The 18,630-nt window shown below is 37.6% G+C and overlaps 1 protein-coding gene across 10 annotated transcripts in view; it reads left to right on the top strand.

The window, feature by feature from the left end:
• The window catches only part of SEC24D (SEC24 homolog D, COPII coat complex component), a 215,781-nt gene that overhangs the window by 164,107 nt on the left and 33,044 nt on the right, over positions 1 to 18,630 (top strand). For all 10 annotated transcript variants that reach the window (XM_065634358.1, XM_065634356.1, XM_065634359.1 and 7 more), the window contains 7 exons: positions 175 to 360; positions 2,332 to 2,458; positions 4,542 to 4,690; positions 6,642 to 6,911; positions 7,705 to 7,826; positions 11,127 to 11,238; positions 12,568 to 12,695. In XM_065634358.1, coding sequence (XP_065490430.1) covers positions 219 to 360; positions 2,332 to 2,458; positions 4,542 to 4,690; positions 6,642 to 6,911; positions 7,705 to 7,826; positions 11,127 to 11,238; positions 12,568 to 12,695 — 1,050 coding nt within the window. In that variant the 5' untranslated portion in view covers positions 175 to 218. The remainder of the gene's footprint in view (positions 1 to 174; positions 361 to 2,331; positions 2,459 to 4,541; positions 4,691 to 6,641; positions 6,912 to 7,704; positions 7,827 to 11,126; positions 11,239 to 12,567; positions 12,696 to 18,630) is intronic.

The following is an 18,630-nucleotide window of genomic DNA, read 5'->3' as shown; positions in this document are numbered from 1 at the left end:
GTAGTACTAGGGAAACTAACCAAGGAAGCAAGCAAAACCACTATTTTTGCCAGACTTCCAGGTGCTTTTTTTGCCATCAGATGTGGCTTTTGTCTTTTTAGGAACACAGTTCACAGCCTCTTACAATGCACAAAGAGTAAAGAGTAGTAGTAGGTGTCACTTTCTCTTTTGCAGATTCTTAAAAAGGACCCAATTCTTGGAATGAGAATTTTGCCATCATGAGTCAACAAGGCTATGTTGCAGCTCCTCCATATTCCCAATCCCAGCCAGGGATAGGAGGCTTTTCTGCAGGTTTTGGACCACCTAGTTCTTATGGGCATTATGGGGACCCTAACTCATCATACTCGGCACCTCAACCAGGTATGAAGTTGGTTTAAAATGTGTTTTCAGAGTCTACCTTTCTATGAAGGCATTTTGGATCTCCTTCTTACGTGCGTCAGCACAAAATGCTCAATTTTACACTGCTACTGCAACAGGATTATTGTTGGTGCTTAGATGATGATGTAAGATGCCTGGTAGCAGGTATCTGAACTTCGTATGTAATTTCTGTTATTCAGAAAGCTATAAGCACCAGTGCTTAATGCTGTATTATGAGTAATACCTAATACAGACAAATGCAAAAGGAGCAATTTCTGGGAGCAGAGAAATGTTTGTCAATTTATATGCGTTAATGGCATGCTTTTTGAAAGGAGTTATATTCTTCACAATAGGACCTCAGTCCTACTGAATTCTTGAGTTCAAACTTGCCTATGAGCATGAGTTGGTGTTCTCCTACTTAATCTTGCTTACTGGGTGATGTATTTGGATAATGCATGATAAGTAGAGCTAATCTGCATTCTAACCACTCAAGCAACAATTACTTTCTATGAGGAAGCGCACCTTGGATGCAAGCAAATTACGAGCAAATGGGATATTTCTCTATTTCTACCAGCATAATCCTGCTACAGATAATGTAATTGATATCCAACAGAAAGCATGGCTATCGTTGTCTCTTCGTTGATTTTCGTTAATTTTAATTTGCAGTTATGCGGCTTCAGATCTTTCAAGTAGTATAATGTGAGTACGTGGTGGCTGAATCTTAAAAAAAAAAAAAAAAAAAAAAAAAGAGCACATGGAATTGAAGCCTGTTTTGCTGTAAGTCACGCTGGTCTAATTTTCGTAAAACCAAAGTGGGGGGCACGCTGGACTAGTGGACTGGGCTGCGGCAAATATCCAGACAGTAAGGTTTCTTTTTCCCTCTGTAAGTCTACTAATAGACATAGCCAAGACGGGGAAGAGGGACCATCTCAATATTTTACCTCATGCCACAGAGGAAAATTAGTTAAAACAGTGAAGATGTCTGAATTATTCTCTGAGGTGTCCAAAAAAATGTATTCGTTAAATTTTTGAATAACATTCAGATCATGATAAGTTACATTAAGTTTAGTATTTGAGATGGTAGAGGAGGGTAACGACAGAACTAAGTATCCAAATATTTGAGTTTTTTAAAATATTCTGTGTGTCTTTGATTTTTTGTGGCATTGTGAAAATAAGAAAAATAAGATGTTTTACCCAGTTTCTCTAAAACTTCTTATTATAGACAGCAGGAGTTGTGTTACCATAATCCAATGCTGAACATAGGCAGAAGATAGAATTACTTCTGGTGATTGGCTTATTAGAATACTTGGGGAAAATACCAGTTTTAGTATCAAACATCTTTTTGATGTTAGAGTAATTTAAAGGAAAATAATTCAAGAAATTGAGGTTGAAAAGTTGTTTATTCAGCACTGCTGTTTACATAAGTTATAGTCTTTTCACAGTCACTGTTCCAGTTCTGAATTAAGAACCGTTTTTACCACAGGTTTACAGATATGGAGACTTTTTTTTTTTTTTTTTTTTTTTAAGAGTTGTTCCAAGTTTTCTTTCTGATTTTGGTCTCCAAAATCAAAGGGACCTCTTGCTTCTCCCTATAAAGATAACTGGCTGACAGGGAATTTGCAGTATACCAAATTGAATTGCAGGGTCTGTTTGTCCATGCTTGCTTCTTTCTTACTGTCCCTCTTGGGTTCTTTTGCTGGAAAGTTACCAACTACTATTTGTTTCCTTTTTACTATCAGTTCTCTTTCATATCTGCTTCTATAGCTGACAAGAAATCTGTCCTTTCTTATGGAATCATAGAATGACTGAGATTGGAAGGGACATCTGGAGGTCATCTGGTCCAACTCCCCTGCTCAAGCAGGGCCACTTGGAGCCGGTATTCTTATTGCTAGGGCCGAGCCATACACTTCGATTGCTTGGTGTTCTTGTGCTTTCTTACAGGGTTCTTACATGAAAGTACTTCTTCTTTTGCAGGTATTTCAAAATCAACTGCGCCTTTAGGATCTTCGGCTCCTGTTGGGCCTCCACCACCTGGTACACACCAGTTCAACCAGACCAACTTCCACAATGGGCCCAGTGCACCAGGGCAACAGCCACATAGGTGACTTTCAAGAATTAATACACGAGATCTAAGCTATTTGACCTCTGTTTCCTCTCTTTGGCTGCTTCACTGACATTTAAGTATGGCATCCCTTTTATCTTCAGCAGTTCTGACTTATTCCAATTCTGAACTGGATCTTCTAGTTTGGTTCCCTGTGATGTTAAACTGACAGATCATACAGTGTGATCTGTAATCCCATTAAGTTCCATTTTACAGCAAGTCGGGTCTTTACCATGGGTTGTTTGTTTTATTTTTAGTTATTCTTTCTGCTTGATTTTAGACCTATTGCTTCAAAGCAGCAGTAAGTTGCTGTAAGCAGTAAAGTGTTGTAAGTGCTGTTTGATACTGAAGTTACATTATTTTTTTTTTATCACTTTATGATGTCTTAACTCTCCTTTGTTATGAGGTACCAAGAAGTCATTATTTAAAAATTAATAGTTGCCAGCGAGTTTTGACTAGAAGCTGGTGCATGCCTCTATATCTGAAGTTTCTCCCCTCCCTCCATTGTTAGGATGTCTTTGCTTCATTGTTGTGGGATCACAGCCGAAGCTCCATAGGGTTCCTTAAAGCCATTTTATACTGCAGGTTTGTTATAGTCTTCCAGGTGGATGACTGCTACTCTTTTGCTTAGATCTGACATAAACTCTTCACAGTCAATTTGAAGTGCTGCTGTCTTGCCTCCCGAGCTTACGGGAAGAAGTGGAGGAGAGAGGAGTGGGGAAGGGAGAAAATAGGGACAGGTGGAAACTGTAAAAAGAAATACTGGAAAAATGATGGTACGAGGGAACAGACAAGCTTTATTATACAGTGGTTGTATTGCAGGTAGTTATAAGTGGGTAAATATGCTTAGCTCTTTTATTTAATTCTGTCAAATATTAATTATTTTGCTCACCTACCAGATGTGACAAAATTAGAATTTGGGTACCGATAGCTATTTTAGTTTTAGTGAACTTAACGCTGTCTATCAACATTCTCATTTTAGTTAGTTGAAATCTTAACCTGATTCTGTGCTTTTTAGTTGTTGTATAGTTATTTGTGTTCAAATAAAGCCGTGTATATGTTTTATTAGGCATCAAAATAGGAAAGCTTGTTCGTTGTCATTGTGTTATCACTGTGTAAAGACCCAAAGAGACTGGTGATCGATTCTAGAGGACAATGCAGAGAGAGAAGCGCTTGTTGTCCTGAAGATGTAAAAACAGGAAAGAAAAAACAAGGTGAACAGAGTCAAGTTGACATGAGCAACCCAGCAAAATACTGATTCTCTTTCTTAACTTCTAGTCATTGCCCTGACAGCTGTACATCTCCTGGTTTTTACCTGTTTTTGTTTTATTCCTGAATTGCTGAGAGCCTCTATATCCACATCAAAATTTCAAGGAAATGAATTCTATTTTTCTTGATATAGCTAGTACCCTCCTCAGTGTTAGAAGTGGTTATAAGAAAATCAGTGTAGATCTTTGGGAGACAGCCTGAGATCTTATTTTTCCAGAGTGAAATAGTCTGGTAGAAAATATCTTTATAAGCCACATGTATGTTACCTCTTTATTTTCTTTAGTTCTTTTTCTTGCATGAATAGTTTTCCAGATCTGATAACCATAAAGCAGTTTTTCCCCACCTGCACCTTTTTTGCCAGTACTACAGGGGACTCCTTAAGAGTTTCTCGCTTCATTTTCCTCTCTTCACAGATTTTCTCCTAATCTTATTTGCTCATCCACAGTAGGGAATCTTCCTTTATAAGCATGAGAAGAGGATGGAGGAATGCAATATGTTCAGAAGCTTGTGTTCCTTAATCGTTAGACTTTCGTATAGTTATTACCACTCTCTCTTTGCTGTGGCATACTCTCTCCTCTTTGTTTCTAACTATGCAAACAAACATTTACTGTCTTTTTTTTAACATTCTCATTGTGCATTCTCTCTGTGCTTTGTGACTTTTAATACAAACATATGTTTTGTGAGCAAACTCTCTTAAGAGTTTGACTATGCTAATGAATCGTTTCCACGCCACCCTTTAGAAGGTGTGAGACCTTCTAGAATTATGATTGGTTGATGTAATTTTTTGCATAACTGCACTAATTTTTCACTTTAGGTTTCAAGGCCCTCCACCTCCAAGCAATACTGGACCTTCCTATCCTCCCTACAGTCCTCAGTCACAATCAGCCTACCCAAATTCTGCATCCACTTCATCTACAACACAACTTGCTAACCAGCTCAACAGTATGCAGCTAAATAGCTATGGTAATCACTTTTATCTGATTGACTTTTTCTCAGTTAAAAAGCTATTGAGACTATGATAATTAGAAACTTACTAAATTTCTATTGAAGCAGAAAATGAAATCTTTGACCACTATCACTTGCTCAAGTTTTTAGATTTTTAATCTCATCCTAAATCAGTATTCTTAGGTTAATTCTGAAGCGATGTTTGATGAACCTTCCATAAAAGTCAGCTATCTCATCAGTCACTTCTCAAATTATTTGGTGATCCTGTCAGTCACAACCAAAGCATGAACAATAACATGCAGACCGGGTTTTATTTTTTCTTCAACTTTTTAGAGTTTCTCTCTGTTTTGAAACTATTTTATTATTTTGTTGTCCAAACCTTATAATTTAGTTTTTCATCTAAATTTATTTGCATTTATTTTGAGGTTAAAACATCTCAAACCTAAGCCATGACGTAAATTTCTTCCCATGACTAATTTTCTGTTTGGTTGTATCTGCTTTTCCTGAGTATTTCCTGGTGAAATTTACCATTTCATTGAAAATGAATGGGATTTAGTTAGCATCTTGTTTTGCTGAGGCCAGTGTGTTTAGGAAGATGAGTTTTTTAAAAGAAGATCACTTTGGTGGTGGATATCCTTGTAAGATATGTGTAAAGATGAATTTTTCAGTTCAGACCACACTGATAATATTACTCTTCCTACCCTGACTTTACAAGTTGCTGATTTGACTTGAATTAAATCTACATACCTACCATGGGGCTGACCCTCTGTTTGTGCAATTGGTTGTGAAAACTTACACATTTTTCACCTGAGAAAAATCAATTTAGACTCTAATTCAACCCTGAGGTACTGAACTGCAAGTGCACAATTGACTCAGGCCTTTTTATACAGGATGAAGTGTGGCTCAGCACTTCTACAGCACTTAATTTATAGCAGCTTGTATTATTTAGAGCCTTTTTTTTTTTTTGGTTCCTGCCTGCGTTATATGGCCTTCAGCAATAATTATTTAAAATATAATGTTCTTGCTTATCATGTTATACACTAGAAGGCTGAGATACTCTTCACACCACTGAAGACATGGTTTCTTTACAACTCTGCCTCTGTGTTGGGGTTTTTTTCTTCTGATTTTCCCTTAGCTGTAAGTCTAAGCTGGTGTAACTTGACAGAGTGCTGAAACTCACAGCTACTTGTAAAGCTACTGGAGTGATGTTTGCTTGTATCAGCTGAGAACCTGAGCTTGTGTTTTGCATGTGAATTTTTTTTTTTCAGTTAGCATGTCTGGCAGAGATGCATTTTAATATTTATATATTAGCACATTGGTCCTTTTACTCCAGACCTGATTTTGGTTATTTTTTTTTTTAGCTTAGTTGAAAATTATTTTCCTGAAATAATAGATAGATATTTGACCAAAAAATGTAGGTTTTGTAAAGTAATAATTATTTACAGATTGTAAGTCTCAAAGCCCCCCCTATTTCCAGGGTCCTCTTAATTCTAATTGGAATCTGTATCTTATAAACAAGCAGCTATTCCTCACCAGTGTATACAAAGTGATTCCCACATGCAAACTAATGAAAACATGCCACATAAGAGAAATTGATTATTAAGCAAAAATAATGTTGTTTCGCATTATGAAATTAAATATTATTTCAAAAGCAAATAGTGATTTATGTGTATTCTAAACAAGAATTGTCGAAGGCCAACCTCCCTCTCTCTTTTCCCATCCACCCCAGCTGCACAGTTTCATTGAAAGTAGAGCCAAAATAGAAAAAATTGAATATCTCAGTCAGTTCAGACTTAAAACTATGAGGTCAGATTTATCATGTGAACAGGCATTCAGAATCCCTGTAATGCAGCATTGTCAGTATGAGATACAATATGTTGCAAAAGTATTGATCAAAAATAGAACTACTTTGACACAGAGTTAGTAGGTTATCATTTTTGACTCGGCTGACATAGAGTTTCTTGCTCAGGTCCTGGCACTACTCCGAGCTCTTGCATGTCTTCTGGGCATCCAACATCTTTTCAGGGTCCACAGTTACCACCACCAACCCAGCAGCAAATTGCTTTACCACCTGGATCACAGGTTCCTCCACTAGCAAATAACGTTAATGGACTTGGTGCTCAACCATCATTGCCTCCTATGGCCAGACAGGATGGGATCACTGGATCTGTTCCCCCAAATCCTAACTTGCAACAGCTTTCAGGACAGCCTCCAGGGCTTGGATATCATCCTCAGCAAGGTAGGGAAAAATGTTTGTTATGTACTTGAAAACAAAATATGCATTGAGAATAACTGGTGGAACTGTGATTGTTCATAGCTGATGTTCTGCTCACTTGGCAAAATGAAAATTTAATCCTCTTTTTGTAGACTGAAAAGATTCACATTGTCAGTCAGTGCATTTAAGGCAGGCTATGCTTTTGCTCAAAAGTTCAGCACTCTTGAGAATGTAACAAAAAAAAAGGAGATTAATTCGAGTCAGGAACAGAATTATTTGGTTAGCAGTGGGTTAAAGCACAACATGCTCCAGAATGGAGTTTTTCTTATACTGTGTAAAGGTATAGGTTACTCTCTGTCTTACAGTCTTTCATAGGCACCTTTCAAAAATGCTTTACTATAGCAATAAAGAATTGTAGCAGCATACAAAGAACATACTTTATTTCACTTGACGTAGTTGAGTAAAATAGTTATTTTGGCAACTAAAAAGCCAGCTAACTAGACCAGTTTGCATTGACGGATGTTACAGGAGAGATTCTCATTAACGTAATGGCCTGGTTTGAGAAGCTGTAGTAATCTCTGCTAACCATCCTACTTTGCAAATACCTGAAACCAAAGTTGTCACACCTAGTTTATGCTTACCTTTACAACACAGAACTGCATGAGCCCAAATAATCCATTTCTTTTACTTGCTGAAAACAAAAGGGAAGGAGAAGTTGCATTTAGCTGTGCAAGAATGAAATGTATGGTAAAAGTCAATGTTAAATTGATAATGCAACTTAAATACTTCAAATTAATTGTCATTTGTAACTCTGCAGCAAACTATGGTCCTCAGATGGCAGGATCTCAACTGTCTTATCCTGGTGCTTTTCCTGGGGGTCCAGCACAGCTCTCGGGTCCACCTCAGAAAAAACTTGATCCTGACTCTATTCCAAGCCCAGTAAGTAATATGGCACTGATTTTTTTTTTAATGACAGAAAATTTCTGCTGCGTTTAAGATAAAGGAATGACAATGCTAATATCGTATTTATTTTAGTTGTGTTTTTTGTTTGTTTGTTTTTGGTTATTGTTTGTGTTGCAGGGGAGAGCTGGAGGTTTTTTGTGACATTTGTAATCTGTGCTGTCAGTTTTGGACAAATGAGTAGTGCATAACATTAGTTTTAGAACTGAAGAGGCTTTATAACTTTAGCTAACGTGGGACATACCCATGACTCTGTATACTTTAATAGGAATTCTCAACCGGGTTAGTATGACAGTAAGCAGTACTGAAGGATTACTTGCATTCAGTCCAGCTAGTCACTTTCCTTTTCACTCCAGAAAGTTTGTAGGCTTAAACTTAGTAACAGATAGACACCTGAAGTGGGATTTGTGCTGAATATAGGTATGTGACCTTTAAAACTGCAATCGGGAAATGGCAAGAAGTCCCATGCTCAAAAGGCACCTCGCTGTTTGATTGCAGGAGTTTCTTAGGCAACTGGAATTATTTGCCTGAGCATCCCTCCAGTTGCTGCAGCCTTGTAAGGATTTCAGTAGCTTGGAATATACTTAATGCATAAGGTTCCTACAGGTTCTAGAGACACAGCTGTTGAAGCACACCTGAACATGCACCAGTGGGACAGTGTCTGTTCTTCTCAGAATGGTGTTAGAGAAAGGGAAAACAAGGTTATGGTTGTGTCCATCTTTCTTAAAGTAATTGTTACCCAAAGGAATAGCTAATCAGATGCAGGTTGCATTTAACTTCTCTTTTATTGAAAACAGCTGATTGAAATAGGGGAGAAAACATGCTGAACTCACGGGGAAAACACATTCTGATGTACACACTTATACTGGTTCTGGCAATAGGCCAGTCAGGTCAAAAGGTCCTTGAAGAGTCAGGGTTCTTGAAGCAGGTGGTGTCCTGCAGATTTAACCTGGAAATTTCTACTTAGAAAAATGAATTAACCACCACTCTGTAAGCTAGTCTGGGTGAAGGAATCATCCACATCTCTGCTGAAGCAGTATTGCTGCCCAGGAAAGAGTTTCTGTTCCACTGAGATGAAGGAAAAGCATTTGTGTAAAGCCTGGCATTGTCTACTAGGGGACGGCCCTGCCTCCTTAAATTGGGATATTATTTTATCCTTCTAGAAGAGATTCTTTGTTTTATCCAGTAGTGATTTTGACATAAAACCCCCAAAATTTTGGAAAAAATGTTTTTTGATAATCACTTAGAGGTTAACATAACAACTGTAATTGCCCCAGTTAAAGGCAATTTTTAAGTTAAATGTAATTGAAGCCCATTGCATAAAAAAATGAAGTGTCTGAATAATTAACAAATGCCTTTATTAGGTCAATCATTTCCAGTGTTTCAGTATGGTGCTTTTTACCTAAGAAGAATAAAATGGTCTTGTCTAATTAAAAAAAGGGGAGGGGGAAGGGATGGAGAAGGAGGTCTGGCATGAAAGCATGGACTGATGTCTTGTTTCAATTACACATGTACAATAAACAGCTTTGACTATGACAGCGATGTTAAAATAGGTTAAAAGGTTTGTTTAAGCAGCACAAAGAGGATCAAAATGACATGTTTAAAAGAAACGATCTGGGTCAACGTCTGTAAAGGGCAAAAAGCTAATTCAGAATGAGGAATAAGTATGACCATTTGTATTTTTCTTGTTATATTTACATTATATAGTTACAGTAGTGTTGCCAGATAAATTTAGTTCTTATCTGTAGCCATTGTTGATTTATATTTTCTTACATGTGTTAGAGGCTGATACATGCTCTGACAACATCTATGAAAAATAGCATCTGGGCTTTGTCAACAATTATTTCCAAGAACAATGATATATTTAGGTCAGCTAACTGCAGAATACCATGGCGCATTGATCCTTTGCAGAGCTAAGTCTGAAAGTGGTTTGCTTTCTTCAGCCAGTGGACCTTTTTAGAGCAACCCCTTTTTCTTTCTAATGCAAAAGTTAGCAATAAGTATACGAGCCAAGGAGACAGGGAAAAGTAATCAGGCAAAGATATAACAAGCTCTCTGAGGAATGTATTTTATATTTAAATTGCCATACAAAAACTTTATAGAGAAAAAAAGAGTTACAGGCCCCAGATTATTTCCAGTGTGTTAGGAAATACCTCTTGGACAATGATCAATAGAATCTCTGCAACTAATTTAGTTTTCCTTCTCTGTTTGCTTTCCAACAGAGGCTTCTGAACTTCCCTAGCTATTATTAGAAATTCATGTGCAGTGTAAAGATATAATTCTATGGGATACCAACTGCAGTGGCAAAGCCAGTTTCTGAAATTCCCTCATTCCTCTTGCCTCTCATAGCTGTTCAGCTACCCTCTGAACCTGATTACTAAAAAGATAGCTTCTTTGAGGGAAAAGAAGGAATAATGGTATCACTTTGGTCATCTAGTTTATGGTGTGGAACAAAATACAGCTTTGTATAGCTTTTTGTTGTATGCTGAAAAGTATCAGACTTAAACAGGGACGAGGGACTGCAGAAGTGACAGGGGAAGAAATATATGGGAGCTCCAGTATTGAAAATACTACCTCGTGGCCAGCAAGGCTTTTCTCAGGAGTTTAAACTTCTGCTTTCTAAATGGCAGTGCTGAAGTATAGCTCAGCTAGGAAGGTGATATACGATGTAGATTATTGTTTATTTCTTAGCCACCCTGTGCAAGGAGCCTAGTCAGGAGGAATAAGGGCTAACCCCTCCCACTATTGCAGTCTGATCACCTGTGCATTCATTTATGAAGAACAGCAGCTGGCACAACTATGGTCATACAAAAGATAACCTGATAGATATGGCATCTGAGTAAAGTGATGCAGCCTTGCACTTCAGTTTGATCTGGGAGAATGTAAGGCCAGATTCAGTAGCAAGGACTTTTTCACACCACTACTCTCTTCAATTTGCTGGCTAGCCTCTCTTGAGAAGGTCTGTCCTTCTAGCAGTTAATATACTTACTGTGTACAACTCATTTGTTCACTGTATATAGGTCTTATCCACCCCAATGTGTAGTGTTACTCCTGATTTCCAACAGGCAACTGCAGTTGTAAATGAGTTATACTCCTCAGCTGCATATATAGTTTTCTAGTTAAGTGTCCCCGAAGCCTGTATTGTGATTGGTTTGTAGCACCTGTGTATAAGGCAATGTCAATAGTGCTACTTGGTGTAGATGTTAGCAGAGCTGTTTAGGATTGTAACTGAATGCATGGCTTACCTTTCTTACACTGTTCTTGCTTCTAACTCATCAGATTCAAGTAATTGAAAACGATAAGGCTTCTAGGAGTGGGCAGATCTATGCTACAAACATAAGAGGACAGGTTCCTCCACTTGTCACCACCGACTGCGTGATCCAAGACCAAGGTAACTGTCCTTGTTACTGCTTTGGGAGTCTTTCTAGGTGAAATCAAATATAATTATATAAAAAAAAGAAAGACTAAATTCTCAAATTTCTCATCTGAAAACGATGCTTCTTACGTTAAATTGGACATGAAATAGGGAACTGCCTTGAAAGAAAAAAAAAAAAAAGGTGAGGGCAGGGGGAAGAAGTGGGAGTTGAATTCTTATACCTTGGGTTAATTCAAGTGGATGCTTTGACACCACTGTGCCCTCACCTCTTCTACCATTCCTGACCTTTACAATAATATTAATAGTTGAGACAACTTTTTAACTTGAATTTTTTCAAGGCTTTAAATTTCAAGTTAAATAATTTTTGGATTCTTTTGAGATTTTAAAAGATGGACACTAGAAGACACAATCAGACTAGCAGAGACAGAATGCAAGCTGTCTAGTTGACTTAATTTTTTCCTTTGTCCAGTGTATCTGCCTTTGCTTCTTCCCAGACCTTGGAATTACCATATTCTGTGTGCTGCTCTTGACAGCAGACTTGATATTTTAATACAGCTTAAATTGATGGTATCATTCAGTCCAGCACATATTTTTCTGTGTTCGGGTAAACTGTAAAAAATGTACAAACACATCAAGATTTTTTGGCGTTATCTGAGAATGGGGTCTTGCAGTTCTGATGAACAAAGAAATTCCTTTCAAGAAAATGAGCAGAACTGCAGCTTGGTGGTTAAAAAAGGAGTATAAGGAAGCCAGTTTCTGAACTCATGTTGCCTTTCAGTGCTCTGGTCTACAGTGCATGACACAGTTTCTCATTGAGGGAACTGAGCTAAGTGTGTTACAAGAATTGCTGTAGTAATTTCAGCACACTATTTTGCAAGATAAACGAGCATGGTGATGTTAACACAGGTATTCTGTTTTCTGAATCAGAGCTCGCTGGTTAGAGCAGTCTTGACAGTAGGTATCAGTCTGCAGCATTTCATTATATTCAATTTCCACTGGGGATTTCATTCATGTTATTTCCTTTTAGGATCTATGATATGTTTCAAACTAATCTCTATTGAGATTTGTGCTGCAAATAATTGTGGGTTTTTTCTTGACATGTTTAAATCTCTGCTTTAAACTCAAACAGTAAGAAAATATTTACCCACAGGGACAGGGAATGGGCTGACATATAAAGAGGACAGACGGGCAGAAACTTGCATGGGAGAAAAAAAAAGCATGTATTTAACTTAGCGTATGCACTTGTAGCTTTATGTTGTTGTTTTGATTTTTCTGGTTTGTGTTTGGGACAGGTGGGTTCCTTTTAACAGCCTTTCATTCTGCATACTATGTTGGGTGTTTCAGGCCATGCCAGCCCTCGTTATATCCGATGTACTACCTACTGCTTCCCATCATCTTCAGATATGGCCAAACAGGCTCGCATTCCTCTGGCAGCTGTCATCCAGCCTTTTGCTATTGTTCCACCGAATGAGGTAAGGACTAACTGAGTATGTGGTTTTGTCTCCTAAATATTACTGACTTTCTTCCCTGATTGGGTTGATGGTGAAGGTGTTTTACCTCTGACTGTGAAGGAGTAAGAGAGTAGAGAGGTGGCAGAAGACTATGGAATGCACTTGGGTCATGGTGTGACTTCAAGGGATAAAAATCTCTGTTTAGAAAAGGTAGAAGAGTGATGACTGTGTAATCTGAACAACTGGGTTCCTGTTGTTCCCCCAACTGCCTGCAGTTTATGCCAGCTTTGTCAGTTGCTTGCTCTGCTGGAACTACTTAAGTATAGGCAAAGACATTGAAAGAGGATGACCACAAACTACATCAAGTTAATTTTAAGACATGTACAGTTACATTCAAAGAATGGCTTTTTTCCATTTAGTTCTTTACAAAATAATTTAATTTCACAAGAGACTGAGAGGATAATGGTATTTTCTACTTGGATGAGCTGTCATAGAAGACAAATGTAACCACCCATGTTCGGCACTCATTCAGAGGCACTAACCTAATCAATTGTTTTTCTCACATTACTGTCTCTAATAGCCCTTCATATTCCAAATGTATCTCTAGTTCATCTGCAAAGTATTTCTGCAGACTGGCAGTATCCTATGGTCTTAGGATAGTTATCCATATTTCCTGGCATCCCCAAAGGATGGTATCAGTAGCAGGGAAAAAAAAAAAAAGTTTTCAAGTGCAGCATTTAACCACATCATCTGTAGGATCATCTTTCTTGTTCTTCAACTCTGGCCTCCTACATTGTACATCATCTAAATTCTGCAACAAAGGTCTGCAGTATGCATTTCTTTTAATGTACTGTACTAACTTTCAGAGCACTGTTTGCTAGAAAAACACAGGGATTTCATGGAAATCGTAGTATGTGATTGTGTCTTCAAAAACTCATAAAATGCATGCACAGAAAAGCCTAATTAAAATTGCAAAGTCTTTCAGGGCTTGGTTTTGCAGTCTTCGATTTTTCTTTAACTTTGTTTTATTACTTGTAAATTCTTAGGGTTTTTTTTTTTTAAATATGTTGGAAAAAAACAGATGTTGTTCTTCATCAAGCTGGATAACTTCCAATCCAACAGAGCTCTGTAGTTTGAATTGAGCGTATTTTAGCAGGGTAGTGTGTAGTTATCTATTCTGTGGTCCACAGGGAAACAGGATGTATTACTTACAGTTCTGCAGATACTGAGTCTCACCATTTGTCTGCTAGACAGCAATTTTGTGTTTCATTCCAGTTATTTTGGGGAATGTGCAAACTTGGCTTGTTGCCCCCCCTGCATATTCTCCTAGATGAAACTCCTGCTGTTACTGCTCCACCCCTTCACTTTATCAGCCAGCCTTTACTCTTTACTACCTTTTATCCCAGTTTCTTTGGCCAGATGGCACTTACTGATCCCTCTTTAATGCTGGCTCTTCATTTGTGCGTCTTTCAGTCTGTGCCTGGTCGTTTATGTCCTCTATGCACGGCTTCTCTGTCTCCTGCATAGTGTTTAGATTGGGTGATCTAAATATCTTCTGCATACATAAATTAGCAGTATGTACAAACACTTGCACTTGGCCAAGTTCAGGAGGGTTTTCCCAGCATTGGCAAAAAGATGTACTCAGTGAGCCACCAGTTCTGAAGTGCTAGTGCTCTCAAGCTGTTGGAAAGGTCAGTGGAATTCATTAATCTGTAAAGATTAATTTTTCCCCAGCCTCTTTCTTGGAAGAGCCTAAAAAACTCTGCAAAATGTCTCAAAATTGGCGCAAGTCCAGTGTGGAAAATTTTAGTCTGAACAATTATAGCTTGGTAAAGTTATAAGAACTGAAGAGATGGTGTTATAGTAGGACATGCTGGGCAATCTTAGCTGAGGCCATTTTCCCAAGACTTGTCTGTGCCCTTTGTTTTCACTGTTACTGCCAAAATAAGATCTTGCTCTTAACATCTTTTAATAAAAATGGTCTTCATATTGGATTTATGATGACTTTAATTCTGAAAAGTCACTTAATTTGAAAGAACTGGACATTTAATAGAGGTAAAATACACTGAGGGGCTAATTTGTGTTTCTGAATTTCCTAGTATGGTGCTTTCTGCCTAGAACTAGTGACTACAAGGCACAGAATGTTCTTGTCAGAATATCTAGCCTATCGTATGAATGCCTTTTAAGTGCCTTTTAACAATGCCTGCAGGTGATGCTCATCACATGTTACAGGGCTCAGCGCAAAATGGGAATCTGTCTTACCTCTTTATCTCTTGATAAACAGCATATTGTACATAGTAACTGTTTAAAATAATGTTTTTATAGCCTTTTAATGAACGATTTGCCTTCATTCATCTTTGCTGCAGCTTCAGTTGCAGATATGTCGCAGTTTCTAAAATATTCATTGTTAGCATCCAGAGAATTTCAGTTCTGTTTCTTTTCAATGGAGGAGGAAGAAGAACAATGGCTACAAGGGTTTAGTGGACCATGGATGTGAAATTGCCACAAATGGTTTGTGCAGCTGGTAATGTGTTTAGGAACAGCTGAGAAACTGACCTATCTCACCTGAACTGTAGGGAATTTAGCAAATCTACACAGTATACATAATCCATTATGATGAGTATTGCAAAGACCATGCCTTTCTGTGTTAGTAAAGCCATATTTAAACAGCTATGGGCTATCAGGGTCATTCAAGTAACTAATAAACTTATGAGTGTTCCATAAATATAATTCTTAATTAATCAGTGTTTCGCTTTGATCATCACTTATAGTCAAGAATGAATTTAAAACAGTAAATAAAATATATTTGCATTTTCAGTGGTCTGTTGCCATAGAATTAATGTCCATTTTTTTTTTCTATGCTATTACTGTACTAAGACAGTTAGAAACAAATCAAAACCCTTACATTGCTCCCATTTCCAAATAATATGAGGGTTCAGTGCAGTCTTCAGATGGCTTGTTCTTCTTTTCTGGAAGCCAATCTTGAGCGTAGATTTTGATTCATTGAGAGGATTGTTTTTTGCATTGATGAAGCATTATGTTCTGTCCAGGTGGTCTAGATGATATCAAGAGAACTGCAGATAGTATTTTCTCCTATCCATGCTTTGTTTGGCACTGTACAATCTGAACTGCAGAAAAAATTTGATAAAAAAGCAATGAAATAGCAAAGTCTACTGACACTGATAGAATTAGATATGCGTTTGAGAGGGAGAGCACAATTGTACAGAACTTATTTTCGTTCTTAACATATTCACCATTTTGGTGAATGACCTGTAAATGCTGTTACCTGTTGGTAGCAGTTGGAGGGTTGTGCACTCTGATTAGTGTCTCTTGCTGAGTTTACACTTTCGCCAAGAGAGCGAAGTGGTGTGCTGTTCTTCGGTGTGCAGGCAGCAGGAAGGAGTGCCTGAGATATCCTTCATCTAAAGTGATTGGATAGGAGGGAGTAGGAAAAGGTAATTGGGGTCCTGGAGTTGGCAGAGGCATATGTGTAATGGAGATGATAGGCATCACTTTGCTGTCGAATCCGTTTTGTTCCTGTCACTCATTGATAAGGAGTTCCTATGAGAAAGTCTGTTTGGAGTTTACTGTAGCTTCTGCAGGTTAGCAGCATTTTGTTCTGCCAATTAGGTATTTTTCACGTGTGTCTCATTCAGATTTTACTTCAAAGAAGCAGTAGTGCCCCAGCTCACAGAGCTTGGAACACTCCCTGAAGTTTTGGAATTGATGTCTGTCATGAATTAAAAAAAAAAACAAAACCAAAACAACCTGTCAATTGCATTCATAGAAATAGCAGTCAACTGGCAATTGAGCTTTGAGGGTTTGTTTCCTTTGACTACAAACACGGGATGACGGAGACAAAAGATCCTGGGAGCTTTCAAATAAAAGTTTAGGTTCATTTCCTGAACAGTAGTTTTCTGAGAAATACTCTTCCAGTTTGGAGGTCCAACCTAGAAAAAGAGAATTCAGTATTTCAGCACATCTGAAAGGCAGATATAAGTTCATTGGTCACTGTGGGCTCTTTTGGGGGAAATGGAATGTTTACATACAGGGGCTGGCATCCCATCTCTAGAAGTGAAGTGGGAATGGTAGCATAGAGAGTAAGTTTATATATATATATATATATGTACACACATGGGTGTATATATGTGTGTATACATGTGTGTGTATATATATACACGTGGGTGTATATATATATATTTTAACTAAGATCTCGGAAAAAAACTGTCAGGAGCTGTGAAATACACCAACTTGATCAGGAGCATCTTTTGGATATGTATACAACAGGTATCTGTGTTTCCAGTAAAGAATGCAATAGGACATTAAATGAAAAGATGTCGTGCGTGTCTTTTGAATAAGTGTAATGTGTTTTGGGTGGGGTGAGCCCAAAACAATCACGGTTTTGCTCTGCACTGAGAAGGAACAAATTCAAAATTACAGAAATGCAGTGGGATGAAAAGATGAAGATGCTGTTGCCTTATACCCTGCTAAAAACTGTCCATGCGGTTTAGACCTGATGGAGTAATACTGTGTCTGACAAGTTCCACAGCATCTCGAAGTCTGGTAGAAATTCTAATTTGTGAAGACACAAGACCAACATAAGCGAATACAAAGCAAGGCATAAAATTATACCTATACCAGTAAGCTGTAGTATCAGTCTTCACATCAAGAGAGGAAAGCTCGCCTTGACAATTTATAGTTGAAAGAGTAAGAAAGATCTAATGCAATTGAGATGCAGGATTTCAGGTGTTCACATGTAACCTGGTAAAACTGCATGATGAAAACATTCTAGAGAAGCCATTATTGAAATTCAAATAGTAAAGCTGGCCACACTGAAGATTAGCGCACAAAGGAGGCTTTACTTCAGTAATGTTAAATCGCACGTGAGAGCTAATTTAAGACATAAATAAACTGTTCAATAGAGGTGGCTGTAGGGTTGCGTTTGATGTCCCAAGAACAGTTAAGTCAGCAACACTTGGCACATTAAGCACTGAGCTTCAAAACAGCAGAGCAAGTGAAATGGGTTTATTCATAAAAGCCCTCAAGTTGAAAGTTAGAGAGTCAGAATTCATGGAGGACACACAGTCTCTCAAAGATGGCTACAAAAAGCCTTTTAGACCCAGTCTAGAAAATTTTGAACGGGTGAATGTTACATGAATGGTGTATATCATTTGAAACAAAAGTTGTTAGAACATTCGTGCCTTCCACTCCTCCCCTGCCCTGTGTCTTAACAGCTCTAGCCGTTTCTGAATCTTATCTTTACCAAGTCCTTATTTATTATTTCTCAAAATTAACAGTTCATTTTCATTCTCCTGATTTGGATGATCTATGGAAAGTATTTGTTTGTTATAGATTGAGAATACAGTATCATTGTTTGACAGAACTTATTTTTAGTCCACCAGTGCTTTAGCAACGGTCTATAAAAATAAACTAGCTCTCACAGTTATCATCATAGACCAAGCCCTACATGAATTTGTTTTGGAGATGTATGAGTGTTTCCAGAGCCTGAATAAACCATGTGATCTTGATTTAACGTTTAATACTAATTGCTAACAAAAGGTAGTTAAAATAGTATTTCTTATTTTAAAAGCAAATATAAACAACGGCAAATAATTATCTATAGTTTTTAGTATCTAAATTACTTTCTCTGTTGTTCCTTAGTAGATTTGTGTCATCTTTCTCTACCATATTCTTTCCCATTTAGTTGACTTTTTTTGGCAGAAATATTCATTGGTAGGATTTTAATATTTCACTTTTAATTTTCTCCACAGTTAGTTAACTAGTTAAAAGATAAAATTGGAATGGAATTACTTCTCAGAAACGGTGATGTTCTTGAGTTACAAGACATTTAACCTTTTCAGAATAGCAAACTTCAAATATGACCAGTGCAGCTGAGCGCTTTGGAAAGCCATGGTTTTTACAGGGATAATAGTTCAATATCCTAAGTAGAGCTGTA

Source organism: Caloenas nicobarica, chromosome 4, assembly GCF_036013445.1.
Source record: "Caloenas nicobarica isolate bCalNic1 chromosome 4, bCalNic1.hap1, whole genome shotgun sequence".
Classification (NCBI taxonomy): Eukaryota; Metazoa; Chordata; class Aves; order Columbiformes; family Columbidae; genus Caloenas; species Caloenas nicobarica.
Note: the sequence above shows the minus strand (reverse complement) of the source record. Positions and strands in the feature narration are given on the sequence as shown.